A 13,676-nucleotide genomic window follows, 5' to 3' on the forward strand; every position below is an offset into this window, starting at 1 on the left:
TGATCGGAAGTTACCTTTGCCTCCTGGGTGCTCCAAACCGGGGAAGGGAAGCGGATCAGAGATACTGGGCCGCTGTTGGGCCCCGCCTGGCCACCAGTCCTTGCCCATGTGGCCCCTGGGCTGGCCAGGCCGCCCTCCCTCCAGCACACGCGGCTCCCTGGCACATCAGCTCCTGCCTCCTGCAGAGAGTGATTTACATTTAGCATCTGTTTGGGGCTGAGAGGGGGAATTGGCTTTGTAATTTCCTCTGTCACGCCACTGTCAGAAAATTAAGCTGTTTACGCCATAGACCATAGAAGGTTAATGGCTGTTTGGGGAAAGGTCAAGTGGTCATTTTAGAAAGAGGCCATGCTGTATAATCGGAAACGGCAGCAGAATAAAGCAGAAAATCACTTCTGACTGCTCCCAGCCCCCTCGGTTGCCATGGATGGGCGGACAGACTGGCAGACAGGCAGATGGACAGGCAGACAAGAAAACAGGAAGGCAGTTGGATGGACAGGCAGACAGGTGGACAGACAGGCAGACAGGCCCATGGATGGGTGGACGGGGGGATGGACAGGCAGACAGGCCCGTGGATGGGGGGATGGACAGGCAGACAGGTGGATAGACAGGCAGACAGGCCCATGGAAGGGTGGATGGAGGGATGGACAGGTAGACTGGTGGATAAACAGACAGGCCCATGGACACATAGACAAGGGGGTGGACAGTCAGACAGATGGACAGGTGGACAAACAGATGGATGGATAGGCAGACAGGGGACAGACAGATGGATTGACAGCCAGACAAGTGGGAAGACGAGATGGGCACACAATAAACAGATGGACAGGCAGGCCTGCAAAAATAAATGGAAATACTTTTATTTACTTTGTATTGGAAAATATTTCTGTGCACATTTGACCTCAAGATAGTTTCATGTCTTCAAATAACTAAAAAATCAAGAGAAACCCCAGGAGGTAAAAATAAGCACCTCCCAGCAGCTTCTGGATTTCAGTGAAAACATCAATATTGAAATGAATTTGGGGAGAGCCATGGCAAGGGAGACTTGATTTAGCATTTATTCCCCAGTAGAGTGGGGCTCCTGCCCCCGAGTCCTGCTGCCAGGGTTGCTGAGGCATGGTGGATAAACTCATTCATTTGGGATGGAGAAACGCTTTCCCTGTTCCCTCTGAAGCAGAAGCTACCTTTTGTCTTTGAGCAGTGGGGATGGGCCTCAGGAGAGCGGGTGCAGGCCTTCCCCACTGCCCACCAAGCTTCTCTGCTCAGCACAGGCAGGGCTGCCAGAGGCCTCATGGACCTGGAGTTGGGGGAGGTGCCCTTTCTCCACCACCCCTGACCGCTCCTCCAGCTCCTGCTCATAGAACTCTTTAGGGGGACCCTAGCAGGTACCAATGTGGGCACCATTTTTATTGAGGAATTTTTCCTTCCCTGTACAGAATGTTTCCTCCCTGCAGCCTCCCCCAAGGCTGGGAGAGCTGCCCTCTGGGGCCAGGCTGAATGCTGCTAATCCCTTTCCCCTTGACAGCCTTTGTTGGCAACCATCATCTTGCCCCCTCCCGCCTTAGAGCCTGACCCAGCCTGCCTTTCTCCCATCCTTATGGGACTTTACTCCCTCATACACTCTCTGATCAGCTTCTCTTCCTTCACATCATGTCACGCCCCATTGCCGTGGTTTTGCCCTGCTGGTCCTCATGCCTGGAATGCATTCCCTGCCTGCCTTCATCTTGGAGAATCCCTTTCTTCTTTAACACTCAATTTGGGCTCCTCCCACCAAAGCTTTTCCTGACCCCCAGCTGCTAGTGCTGCCTTCCCAGAATACCCTACTAGTTTTGTGTATGTTTTTTATTCATTATTTATGTTGTAGATATTTTTATATGATCAGTGTTTGGTACATAGTAGGTGCTTAATAAATGCTCATTGACTGGCATAGTAGGTGCTTAATAAATATTTCTTGGTTGAAAAACTATCTCAGGTTCTTGTAGCAGATTGTTCTATAGCATGAGTCTGGAGTCCCAAGAAAGACATTTTACAAACACCTGCTGCGTATAGATTGAGAGTCTATTTGGAACACTGACTCTGTTCCGGGGAGCTCACAGTCTGGTGAAAGTCATGAGAAATAGCCTCCCATTTTCCCAGCATGTCTGGGTCTTCAGTGTCCTCTGTTCTCTCTTGCTGTCCCCCTCTGGCCTTACTGAGCCCTGATTCTGACCCACTCTCCCCTTCTGCCTTTTCTATTCCTTCGCCATGCCGAACATGCTCAGGAGTACAGAGCTTACCTTCTAAGAGGGCTGTGGTCAGGCTGTCTCCCCCAGCCTCAGCCCATCTATACAGAGGCCTGTGGAACACTTCACTGGGGGCCACTTGGAAGCATCCCAAGGGTCCCACATTCCAAATTGTCCTTATTTTCCCACCCAGATTTTCACCCCTTCCAAGCTTTCCTGTTTCTCCTGAAGGAGACAGTGTTCTTCCAGCCTTTGGCATTATCCTGGTCACTTTCCCTCATCCACATATGAGGTTCATGGCTAAATTATACCCTTTCTTCAACTCCACATCCCTCCTTCTGACTCCTCCTACTCCCTCTTGGTTTAGCCTCTCCCTGCTTCAAACATCTTCCACTTCTGCCCGTCCTCCACTTGGCTGTCAGAGGAATGTGCACTGAGAAGTCTCACGTGGACGCTCCTAAGTGCAGACAACGCCAGGATTCCCTGCTTCCTCTAGGACAAAATAGAAATTTCTCTTTCATTCTGAAAGCCCTTCTCCCCAGTCTACCTTCCCAGGCTTATTGGACCTAACAGGCCTCCTGCACTCTGAGCCAGCCAACTGGCCTCTCTTCCTCACTCAACCTTCTTCCTTCTCTTTTATGGAATCTCTTCTTTCCTTTAAATACCCCCTCTCAGGCAATAACTTTCTAAGATTATCCTCAGATGCTAGGATTAATCCATGACCTTTTTTTTTAAAGCACAATTTTGTATGTATTTGTATTTATTTACATAACATTGAAGTTGTAGTATACTGTCTCCCTCTTTTATCTCTAGCCTAGCACCAAAGTAGATCCATAATAAATGCCTGATTGATTGTTTGAAGCAGAAAGCTGTCTTCCCAAAGGACTTTGGATAGTTCCAATTCCTCAAATCAAACTGAAATCTGCCCCTGCATTTTCTACTTTCTGAAGCCAAGCAGAAAATGTCTAATCAACCAACAATCAGTAGGCACTTATTAAATCCCTACTATGTGCCAGACACTGTGTTAAGTGCGGGAGACACAAAAGGAGGCAAAAGACGGTCACTGCCCTCAAGGAGCTTACACTTTAATGGGAGGGGGTCTTCATGAAACAGGCAGGAGACTGGTGTCGCTGGATCTAGGAGTGTTGCTTGGGTTACTTCGATGTAAGAAGACTGGAAAGGTTGGGTCATGTAGGAAGTGCTTTGAATACCATGGAAAGAATTTCATATTTGATCCTGGAGGTACCATGGAGCCACTGGTGTTTATTGACATGATCAAATCTGTGTTTTAGGAAAATCACTTTAGTGGCTGAATGGAACACAGACTATTGTGGGGAGAGACTTCAAGCAGGCAGACTCACCCGCAGCTGTTGCAATAGTCCAGATGTGCCATGATGAGGGAACAGTGTCAAAGGAGAGAAGGGGGCCTGCAGGAGAGATGCAGCAGAGGTGAAATCTAGGAGAGACTGCAAAGGTGAAATTGACCAGAGATGCAGCAGAGGTGAAATCTAGGAGAGACTGCAAAGGTGAAATTGACCAGAGATGCAGCAGAGATGAAATCTAGGAGAGACTGCAAAGGTGAAATTGACCAGAGATGCAGCAAAGATGAAATCTAAGAGAGACTACAAAGGTGAAATTGACTAGACATACCGTAGAGGTGAAATTTATGAGATACCATAAAGATAAAATTGACAAGAGGTGCTGCAAAGGTGAAATTGACCAGAGATGTAGCAGAGGTGAAATCTAGGAGAGAGATTGCAGAGGTGAAATTGACCAGAGATGCAGCAGAAGTGAAATCTAGGAGAGACACACACACACACACACACACACACACACACACACACACACACACACACACACACACACACACGCAAAGGTGAAATTGACTAGACATATAGTAGAGGTGAAATTTATGAGAGATACCATAAAGATGAAATTGACAAGAAGTGCTGCAAAGGAGGGGGTGAAGTCTACAAGGAATACTACAGAGGTGAAATTGATAAGAGTTGCTGCAGAGGTGAAATCTGGGAGATACTGAAAAGGTGAAATTGACCAGAGATGCTACAGAGGTGAAATCTACAAGAGATATGGCAGAGGTGACATTGACAAAATGTTACAAAGGTGGACTGACAGACCTTGACACCATATTTGATATAGGGAATGAGAGATAGTGAGCCATCCAGGATGACCCTTGGGATGTGAGCCTGAGGGACTGGAAGGATTTTGTTACTCTCTGCAGTAATATGAGGAGGAGGTGAGGCAGGTTTAGGGGGAAAGAGAAGAGTTTAGTTTTGGCCACACTGATTAAGATCTGTAGGTCGTCCAGTTGGAGATGTCTGAAAAGCAGCTGAGAGATTGGAGCGAGAGAGGTGGATACATCAGCATGGAAACTAAATACACTAAATCCATGGGAGCCGATGAGATCACCAGGTGAAGCAGCCTAGAGGGAGAAAGGGCCCAGGAGAGAGCAGTGGGGTACGGTTAGAGGGTATGATCCGGAGGAGGATCCAACAAGGAGATGGAGAGGGAAAGTCCGTGGACAGAGGGAGCCCTGTTCCACATCATGCTCCTGATCTTTCAAGATGGGATCGTTCTAGCTCCCCTCCTCCCTTTGTTCTGTAGGCTAAGCATCCTTCGGTCCTTCAGCTGCTCTTCCTTGGCACATAGAGTCTTTAGTGCATTCCATCGTCCCAGTAGCAGCTCTTTTGATTCCTTGTCCTCTGGGAGTGTCCCATTGGGAAGGGGCTAGTTGATGTCCAGCCTATGATGGCGCATGCATTATTGTCTCTACTTTTCACAAGAAGATACTGAGGCTCAGGGAAGTTAGCTTCCTTCCTCTTGTTACAACCACAGCTGGTGAATGGTAGATCGGGCCTGGGACTCAGCGCGCTCTCCACTCTCCCACATGGCTGGTGAGGGGAAAGCTGCCTTCAGTTGTGTTGTCTTTAGTTATGCAGAAAGATAATTCCTGGGTGAGCGGGTCTAGACCAGCCCTTTAAATAATCAGGCAGACCTGATCAGCCTCGACAGAGAGCAGGGAGGCTGGTGTTCTATCCTCACCCAGTTCAACTTGTCTGTCACTCGCCCTATTAAAAAGCCTGGTCTCCACATACATATTTATTACTGTCCTTTAAAATTCAAAGGCCACAGGATGATGTTTATTGATGTGACTGATCTTCCAGCAGCTTTAATAATATTGAAAGTCAGCTCTCCCTTCTTTTGTTTATGCCTCAAAATTCCAACTACTCTTGCCCCTGTGGCAACACAATGGGGAAGTTACTTTTCCCAGCCTCCTTGTTTAGACGGTTTTACCCAGTTTTCATTCTCCTGAGAACCTGTCATTTCATGATATGCAGCCCACCCCCCACTTTGCTGGGAGATTATTGATTTTGAAAAGTATGATTTTGGCAGCTGGAGGAGCTCGGGATCTCTGAGAATGCTTAGTTTCATCTCAGGGGCCTCCCGGCCGGCTCTGGGCCTGGCTTGCATGCCCCTATTCCCCATGTACGGGCCAAGATTCTAACTCATCTGGGTGCCCACTTAGCCGCAGCCCCATCTGGGCATCAGTCACCCTCGATCTGCTGGACTTGGCCCTTGCAGATGGCGAGGCCGGCCTCTTCGAGGGGCCACAAGTCTTGCGGAAGAGACTCCATGGCGAGGAGGGCCAGATGGAGAAATCGTGGTTGCCCTGAAGTGAATGGAGCTCGGGGATCCCTTTGTACCCTGAGCTTGCCATGGCTCTTGCATTGGGCCATGATTCTGCCGCTTGCTGGGTGATGGACAGTGACCCTCTCGCCTGAGCAGGTGGCTCACAGTGCTGGGGAGGTCATCCCGGCAAAGGCAGAATTAATGAACATGTCTTAAAGGAAGGCCCTCAAGGACCAGCCTGTCACCCTCTCCAGTGAGTTAGGGGGAAAGGAATAAGTTGTCTCCCTATAAAAACAACTGGTGCCCAAGAAACTTGGGCCACAGTTTGACCTCTGGCTAATAGGAAATGTGGCAGGTTGCTGTGGAACTAATGGAGTTTTCTTTCTCGAGCAGCCATTAGGGGTTAATTATTAGCAATTAGGGGTGAGCCACAGAAGCTTTGAACCTACTGTCCTTTCCCAGAAGCCTTAATCGTCCTCTGCCACTGTATCAGCGACTGGAAACCATCTGCCCGCTTTGATCTCCAGGTTAATCATTGAGGTGCCTACACGGGGCTCCCTGTGGGGGGCTGCTCTCGCTGATTCCCCATAACCCCCTGAGCTGTGAGTCTCCGTCTGCTCTTCCAGGGATCTCACTGAGCAGTGCACTTCTGTCAGAGATCAAGCCTTTGTCTTTCCCTTTTCTCCATCCCATTCGTGGGGGCCCTTTAGCCACCAAAACCTGGGGCCCTTATGGAATGGGGAGGGGGCATCTCTGCTGCCAGTGCCTAGCTCACTTAGCACATCATACAATATCAGAGCCGGTGAGTCCCGGCCCTCATTGGACGGAGGGAGGACTGAGGTCCGGAGTGAGGACGGTGCTTGAACCAGGACACCCATAAGTTTGGTGGAGGTTTCCCGGCCTCCTCCCAGGCCAGGGCTCCTTGCCCGAGGGTTGGGGCTCTGAGAAATGTGGTGGTCTGCCCTCTCACCCTTCTGAGGTCGTCTGGTCCGGTCCTCACGGACAGGAGAGGCTCAAGGGAGCTGTCAGTGTGTCCCAGAAGTAGACCCGTCCCCGCCTCCCGCCTCTGCTGCCAGAAGGACTTCGGGTCAGTTCTGTGGCCGGCCTGGCTCTCAGTTTCTTCATCTGTCAGATGAGACGGTAGTCTCGATTCCCTCTGAGCTCCCTCCAGCTTTAGGCCGAGGGGGCTCCGGTTGTAACAGCGCTGTCGCTTCTGTTTCCAGGCGCTACTACAAAGAGACTGACGGCCTGATGCTCGATGTGGGCCCCTACATGAGGGCGCTGGAGGTAGGAGAACCCCCCCCCCCCGCCCTGGGCTCCCCTTGGCCCGGGGATCGCTCCCACCCTCATCCCCATCGCAGTAATGGCCATGATGATGCTCTCAGCGACAGGGCCGGCTTGTAAAGTGCTTTAGTTATTCTCTCGTGGGACCCTCGTGGCAGCCCTGGGAAGTGAGAGCTGGTCACGGGGGAAACTGAGGCTTCCCGGCTCTACCCCTGCTGGTCGCCGGGCTGCCCCTAAAACGAAGCCATTTGTGTCCAAAGTTGTTTTACCAGCTCATTGAATCCAAAGAGCTGCTGCCCCCCCTCCCCCCATCTGACTTAGGAGGAGCCGGGGTGTGTGTGTCTTTTTTTATCTCTGTCTCTCTGTCTCTCTTTCTCTGTCTCTCTGTCTCTGTCTCTGTGTCTCTGTCTCTCTCTGGCCCTGTCTCTGCCCTCTCCCCTTCATCCACGGCAGCCCTGGAAGGTCCCGGGCCTCTGGTTCCTCAGGCAGGTCCCGGGCCTCCCCCCGGGCCTCGTCTCTCCGGCCTGGAGCCTCCTCGGCCTCCGCAGCCTCCCCCGTTCTGTTTCCTCCCCAGTACGCCTGCGACATCCAAGCCGAGGTGGTGGGAAAGCCAGCCCCCGAGTTCTTCCAGGCCGCCTTGAAGGAGATGGGCGCGGAGGCCCACGAGGTGAGTGCCCCCGGGTCCCGCCCCCTCCCCACCCCGCTGGTCCCGCCCAGTGCCACCTGGGCTCTTTTCTCCGCAGCTTCCTCGCTGGGCAGGTCTCGGAGGACCCGCAGGGTCAGGCAGCCTTACCTGAGCCGGGCAGGGCCTGGGGGGCCGTGCCCTTCTGGTGGGCACGAGGAGATGTGGGCATGGCAGGAATCTGGGCGCTCGGGGCCGGCCCTGCGTGTGCCCATCCCCCTGAGGAGCTAATAGGGAGGTGAGTGTGGGAGTTGGCCAGGAGCTCTTTGTGACCCACAGAGGTCCGGCCCATTTTACAGATGAGGAAACTGAGCCAGACAGTGAAGTGACTTGGCCAGGGTCACCCAGTCCCTGTAGGAGGTTAGTCCTGAATCCACTTTTTTCTGGCTCCAGGCCTGGCACTCCGAGCACTGTGGCGCCACCTGGTGGTCCTACAGGGCCTGGCCGTCACTTAGTTCTTAGAATCTCCCCCTCTCTTCTTCCCTCCCCTCCTGTCTCTCTGTCTCTGTCCCTCTCTGGGTGCTCCCGCTCCCTTACGTTCTCTGTCCCTCCTCCCCTCGCCCCCCCCCCCCCGGGGGCCCAGGCAGTCGGAGCCGCAGAGTTCACCACGGGTTTAGAGACAGGAGCAGCCTTTACAAGCACCCAGAGGAGTCAGACCAGTCCCGCAGGCAAAGGGGCCTCGAGCTCGTGCGGCCCCCGGGATGTGCTCCCCCCAGTCAGGCCGGAGCTGGGGCTCCTCCCGCCGCAGGTTCTCACCTCTGCTGGGGCTCCCAGAGGCTCCTCCCCCACTGTGCTCCCCCGTGGAGGGGGCGGGAGTGCTCCCCGGGTAGCTGGGTGTACAGCAGGGAAGAGTGACTTGAGTGATGGATTTCGGAGAGAAGCTTCCCTGGAAGTCGGGGCAGGCCGGGCACACGCTCCGGTGCTTCTGGGCCGGCCACGCTTTGGCTCTCGTGCCCCCGGGTGGGGGGCGCAGCTTGGTCTGGATTTTCCGCATTTGGGGAGATTTTATTTTCTGTGAGTTGGGGGGTGTAATCCTGCCCCTGACAGGGCCCCCCCTCACCTGCTGGGTGGAAGGAGCGCCTCCCTGGGGATCACGTGCCCCGGGCCAGGCCCCTGTCCTGGGTTACTTTTCTCCCAGGCCCACGGGGGCTTGTCCTTGGGATTCCGGTTCATCGCTGAGTCCCTTCCACTGACTACAAGAGGATGGGGGGACGGTTTCTCGTTGGGAATCCATCCCTCCACTGGTGCAAGCTGCGACTGATCTTGGACAGAATCTTCTCTCCCAAGTTCCTAATGCTGGTCTGGGGCACTCCCAGAAGAGGGCACTCGGCCCTGAGATGCCCGTCAGTCACTCCCCTGCAGCTGGCGGCTCCCGGGGGCTCGCTCCGGGCAGGGGGTCCGGCTCCGGGCGGGAGGCTTGCCCACTCTGCCCGCTGCCTTTCACTGGTGGGCAGCGAGTGTTTGGGCCCGACCCAAACTTTCAGGCCAAGCGCCATTTAAAAAGCTGGTTAGAGAAATGGAAACGGCTCCGGGCCGGGGGGCCGTGCTGGGCGAGGAGCAGCCGGCCCAGATCCAGGCCTGGGGAGTGAACAAAGGGGCGCCCGCGTTTGGGGGCGTCCGTGGGCACCGGGGGCCTGTTCTCCCCGGGCACCCGGGCATTCTCTGCAGGTACCGGGCCCGTTCTCGGCGGGCGGTGACCTCTGGGTTTTATGCGCCCGCCTCTCTCCTCGCCAGATTGCAGTCAGAGAGGAAGTTAAACCTGGCTTTGACAGGTAGGGTTTTTTATTTCCCTTGACAGCCCACCTCTTGACCTCTATCTTCTTGCCAATGATTTTTTAAATCCTAAATGATTTGGGAATAATTGCTCCTCCGTCAGTGATTATCGTCCTTCACCGATAGTAAATCTGGGAGCTCCCGGGGGGCCGGGCTCCATCTTGGTATGCGTCCGCCACAAGCTGGCGCCGACAGGCATCATTGATCATGTGCGGCCGCACTCCCCCCCCCCGCACCGGCCCAGCCGATGTAAAACACGCACGTGGGGGAGCAGCCTCCCGGGCTAACGGCCCCCTTTGTTTAGACGCCTCCTTTAGAAGGACGGCCTCGGCCCCCGGGACTCCTCGGCAACAACCCCGCCACGGGGTCTCGGTCACTGACCCTCCCGCCATCCCTGGGGAGAAAGGGGTGAATGGTGTTCTTCCCCATCGCTCGGGGGCTCAAGAGAGGGGGTGGCCCTGGTGTGGGCAGCGAGCTCCTGCGGCCTCTCCCCGCCAGCCAGGCAGGAAGGGTGCTCTCCGCCAGCAGTGAGTCCGTCGGGGGCAGGCCCTGCTTTAGGCCCTGAGGAGGGACACCCCAGGCCAGAGCACGGGGAGCCCGGGCTCACGTGGGAGACAGCGGGAAACACATGTTACACGCGGGAGGAACCGGAGGCCACATGGAGGGGCCGGGAGGCTCCGAGGGAAGGGCCTGTGGCAGGGAAATTTTGTCCGGATCTTCCATGAAGCCTCTTCTGATTTCCCGGAGAAGGGTCATCGGCAAGAAGGCAGGATTGCAGGATTTTCTTAAAGACACTCCCTTTTTTAACCCCTGTCCCCGGGGATTTCTGGGGTAGAACTGGAATCAGAAAGGGTGCCCCCAGCGGCCCCGTGTGGGCTGCTAGCTTCGGGCCTCTCCCCGGCCCTGGGGGACACTGAGAGTCGCCCTTCCCCAGAACTGGCTGCGGCTCCACGGAGGGACAGCGCCCAGCCTGCTTCCCAGTGGAGCCTCGGCCCGGAATGGACGTCCGTCTGCTCATGAGGCGGGCCCAGAGTGGAACGGAGAAGCAAGGTGGCGGGCAGAGCTCGGCAAGCGGGAGCCTGCCACCATCAAGCGCCAGCTGCTCCTCAGGCAGAATCCCATTGGCCAGACCCCGACTTTGGGCATCTGCGAGGGCCGTGGAATGCCCCCAGCCCCAAAGCTCGCTCGCTGTGGCCGGGGCTCCGGAAGGCGTCCGAGAGACGTCGGCTCCCCAGCAGGAACGAGCTCTCTCCCGTAGAGGAGTGCGATCTGTGAGTCGTGGGGGAATGAAAGTGTTTGGGGGGCTGGCGGTGTGCTAAGGACTGGACGTCAGAAACAGAAACAGCCCGGGGTCTCCGGGGACTCTCAGTCTGCCCGGGGAGGGCATCCCCCTCCAGTGTGCTGTGTTCCAAGGTGGCGGCAGCAGGGCCGAGGGCAAGGCCCGGAGGCCTCAGGTTGTGTGAGAGGTCTCTGATGGAGCAGCCCACCACCAGGGGCAAGGGCCAGGATGGCAGGGAGGTTCTGGGTCCTCCAAGTGTGGAAATGGGGGTTCAGTGTCTGGGCAGGAGGAGAGGAAGTTTGGGAGGGAAGAAGCACCCTGCCTCCTGTCTGAGGTCCTTCAGGTACCCCCAGAGAAGTGGGGATGGCCAACGGGGGGGAGCTGAGCAGTCCCTCTCATGCATTATTAGTGGGGGCCCCAGGGAACAGGCAGAGATCCCGCTCTGATTCCCCGAGGGGGGTTTGTGGGCAGATGTGGACGTGAGTTGCCCGGCATGAGAAAGTTTGGATGGGGTGCGACGGGCACCTGTGAGTGCCCACAGTGTTCCAGAACCACATCTGGACCAGAAGGTGCTGCAGAGGCCCAGAGGGAGGAGGCCTGGCTGCCTGGGTGCCCAGGAGACATCCCCCTGAAGCTTCGTGCCTGCCATTTTCTGGGCACCAGGGAGCCCCTTGGCTGTAAGCTCCATCGCCTCATCGTGTTCCCCTATTCAGATGGTGACCCCTCACCAAGGGTCGCCAGAGTCTGTCCTGAAGCCTTGTCACCTTGTCACAGAGGAGGAGGGGCCAGGCACTCCTTCCTAGAGTCCAACAGCCTCGTCCGGGACTCCCAGACCACTTCCTTAGGCACGCAGCCTAGACCTTCCAGGACCTTCAGCTCATAAGGCTGTTCTCTCCAGCATTCACCAGAGACAATCTGACTTAATGGACAACTAGAGATTCCATCTAGTGGATAGTCTTTTCCATACAAGGAAGGAAGGATGGAAGAAGGGAAGGAAGGAAACATCTGCTCTGTGCCAGGCAGTGGATGCAACGCTGGGCCTGGGGTCAGGAAAGCGCGAGTTCAAATCCTGCCTCAGACACTCACCAGCTGCTCACGTCACCCTGTTTGTCCCAGAGGAGAGAGGCCTCTGAGGGAGGTCTGTGATCTTTCTAGTGCCTGGAAAAGGGCCTTGCACGTAGCATTTGCCCGGAAAGCTTATTTAACTAATTTGCTTAGTGAACTCCCTCCTTCCCCATAAATTGTGCAAAAAGTCAACAGAGGCTGAAACTCCAACCACGTGGCCAGTGTCTCAGTGAACGAGTTCGTACTGTACGTGGGAAACATTTCATGAGAGCCAGGGTCCCATTAATCCCAGTCCTCCCCTCGATGATCGGCAGCTTTAATCTTCCCAGCCGGCCCATTTTCCCAAACATCCAGGCTCCTTGCCCGGGACCCCACGTCTCCCTCACAACAAAGAAGAGCCAAGGAGACAAGCTGCCCCCAGGCTGACTGTATCCCCCATTCTGCTATAGGTTTTCACATCTCTGTGGAGAGTGGGGAGATCTGCTTCTCCGTTTTCTCACTGATGCGTTTAATAGGGGAGAAATGAGAGCTGGTGATGGGATGGTCTTTCTAGGAGTTTGGGAGGGGAGAATGAGGATGATGGAGGGGAGAAATGGGAGCCGGTGAATGGGATGGTCTTTCTAGGAGTTTGGGAGGGGAGAGTGAGGATGATGGAGGGGAGAAATGGGAGCTGGTGATGGGATGGTCTTTCTAGGAGTTTGGGAGGGGAGAATGAGGATGATGGAGGGGAGAAATGGCAGCCGGTGAATGGATGGTCTTTCTAGGAGTTTGGGAGGGGAGAATGAGGATGATGGAGGGGAGAAATGAGAGCTGGTGATGGGATGGTCTTTCTAGGAGTTTGGGAGGGGAGAGTGAGGATGATGGAGGGGAGAAATGGGAGCTGGTGATGGGATGGTCTTTCTAGGAGTTTGGGAGGGGAGAGTGAGGATGATGGAGGGGAGAAATGGGAGCTGGTGATGGGATGGTCTTTCTAGGAGTTTGGGAGGGGAGAATGAGGATGATGGAGGGGAGAAATGAGAGCCGGTGATGGGATGGTCTTTCTAGGAGTTTGGGAGGGGAGAATGAGGATGATGGAGGGGAGAAATGGGAGCCGGTGATGGGATGGTCTTTCTAGGAGTTTGGGAGGGGAGAATGAGGATGATGGAGGGGAGAAATGGCAGCCGGTGAATGGATGGTCTTTCTAGGAGTTTGGGAGGGGAGAGTGAGGATGATGGAGGGGAGAAATGGGAGCTGGTGATGGGATGGTCTTTCTAGGAGTTTGGGAGGGGAGAATGAGGATGATGGAGGGGAGAAATGAGAGCTGGTGATGGGATGGTCTTTCTAGGAGTTTGGGAGGGGAGAATGAGGATGATGGAGGGGAGAAATGGGAGCCGGTGAATGGGATGGTCTTTCTAGGAGTTTGGGAGGGGAGAATGAGGATGATGGAGGGGAGAAATGGGAGCTGGTGATGGGATGGTCTTTCTAGGAGTTTGGGAGGGGAGAATGAGGATGATGGACGGGAGAAATGAGAGCTGGTGATGGGATGGTCTTTCTAGGAGTTTGGGAGGGGAGAATGAGGATGATGGACGGGAGAAATGAGAGCTGGTGATGGGATGGTCTTTCTAGGAGTTTGGGAGGGGAGAATGAGGATGATGGAGGGGAGAAATGGGAGCCGGTGATGGGATGGTCTTTCTAGGAGTTTGGGAGGGGAGAATGAGGATGATGGAGGGGAGAAATGGCAGCCGGT

At 54.8% G+C, this 13,676-nt stretch overlaps 1 protein-coding gene across 3 annotated transcripts in view; it reads left to right on the forward strand.

The window, feature by feature from the left end:
- The window catches only part of LHPP (phospholysine phosphohistidine inorganic pyrophosphate phosphatase), a 145,271-nt gene that overhangs the window by 23,314 nt on the left and 108,281 nt on the right, over positions 1-13,676 (forward strand). For all 3 annotated transcript variants that reach the window (XM_074297121.1, XM_074297122.1, XM_074297123.1), the window contains exons 4-5: positions 7,091-7,154; positions 7,726-7,818. In XM_074297121.1, coding sequence (XP_074153222.1) covers positions 7,091-7,154; positions 7,726-7,818 — 157 coding nt within the window. The remainder of the gene's footprint in view (positions 1-7,090; positions 7,155-7,725; positions 7,819-13,676) is intronic.

The sequence above is a fragment of the Sminthopsis crassicaudata genome, chromosome 2 (genome assembly GCF_048593235.1).
Source record: "Sminthopsis crassicaudata isolate SCR6 chromosome 2, ASM4859323v1, whole genome shotgun sequence".
NCBI lineage: Eukaryota > Metazoa > Chordata > Mammalia > Dasyuromorphia > Dasyuridae > Sminthopsis > Sminthopsis crassicaudata.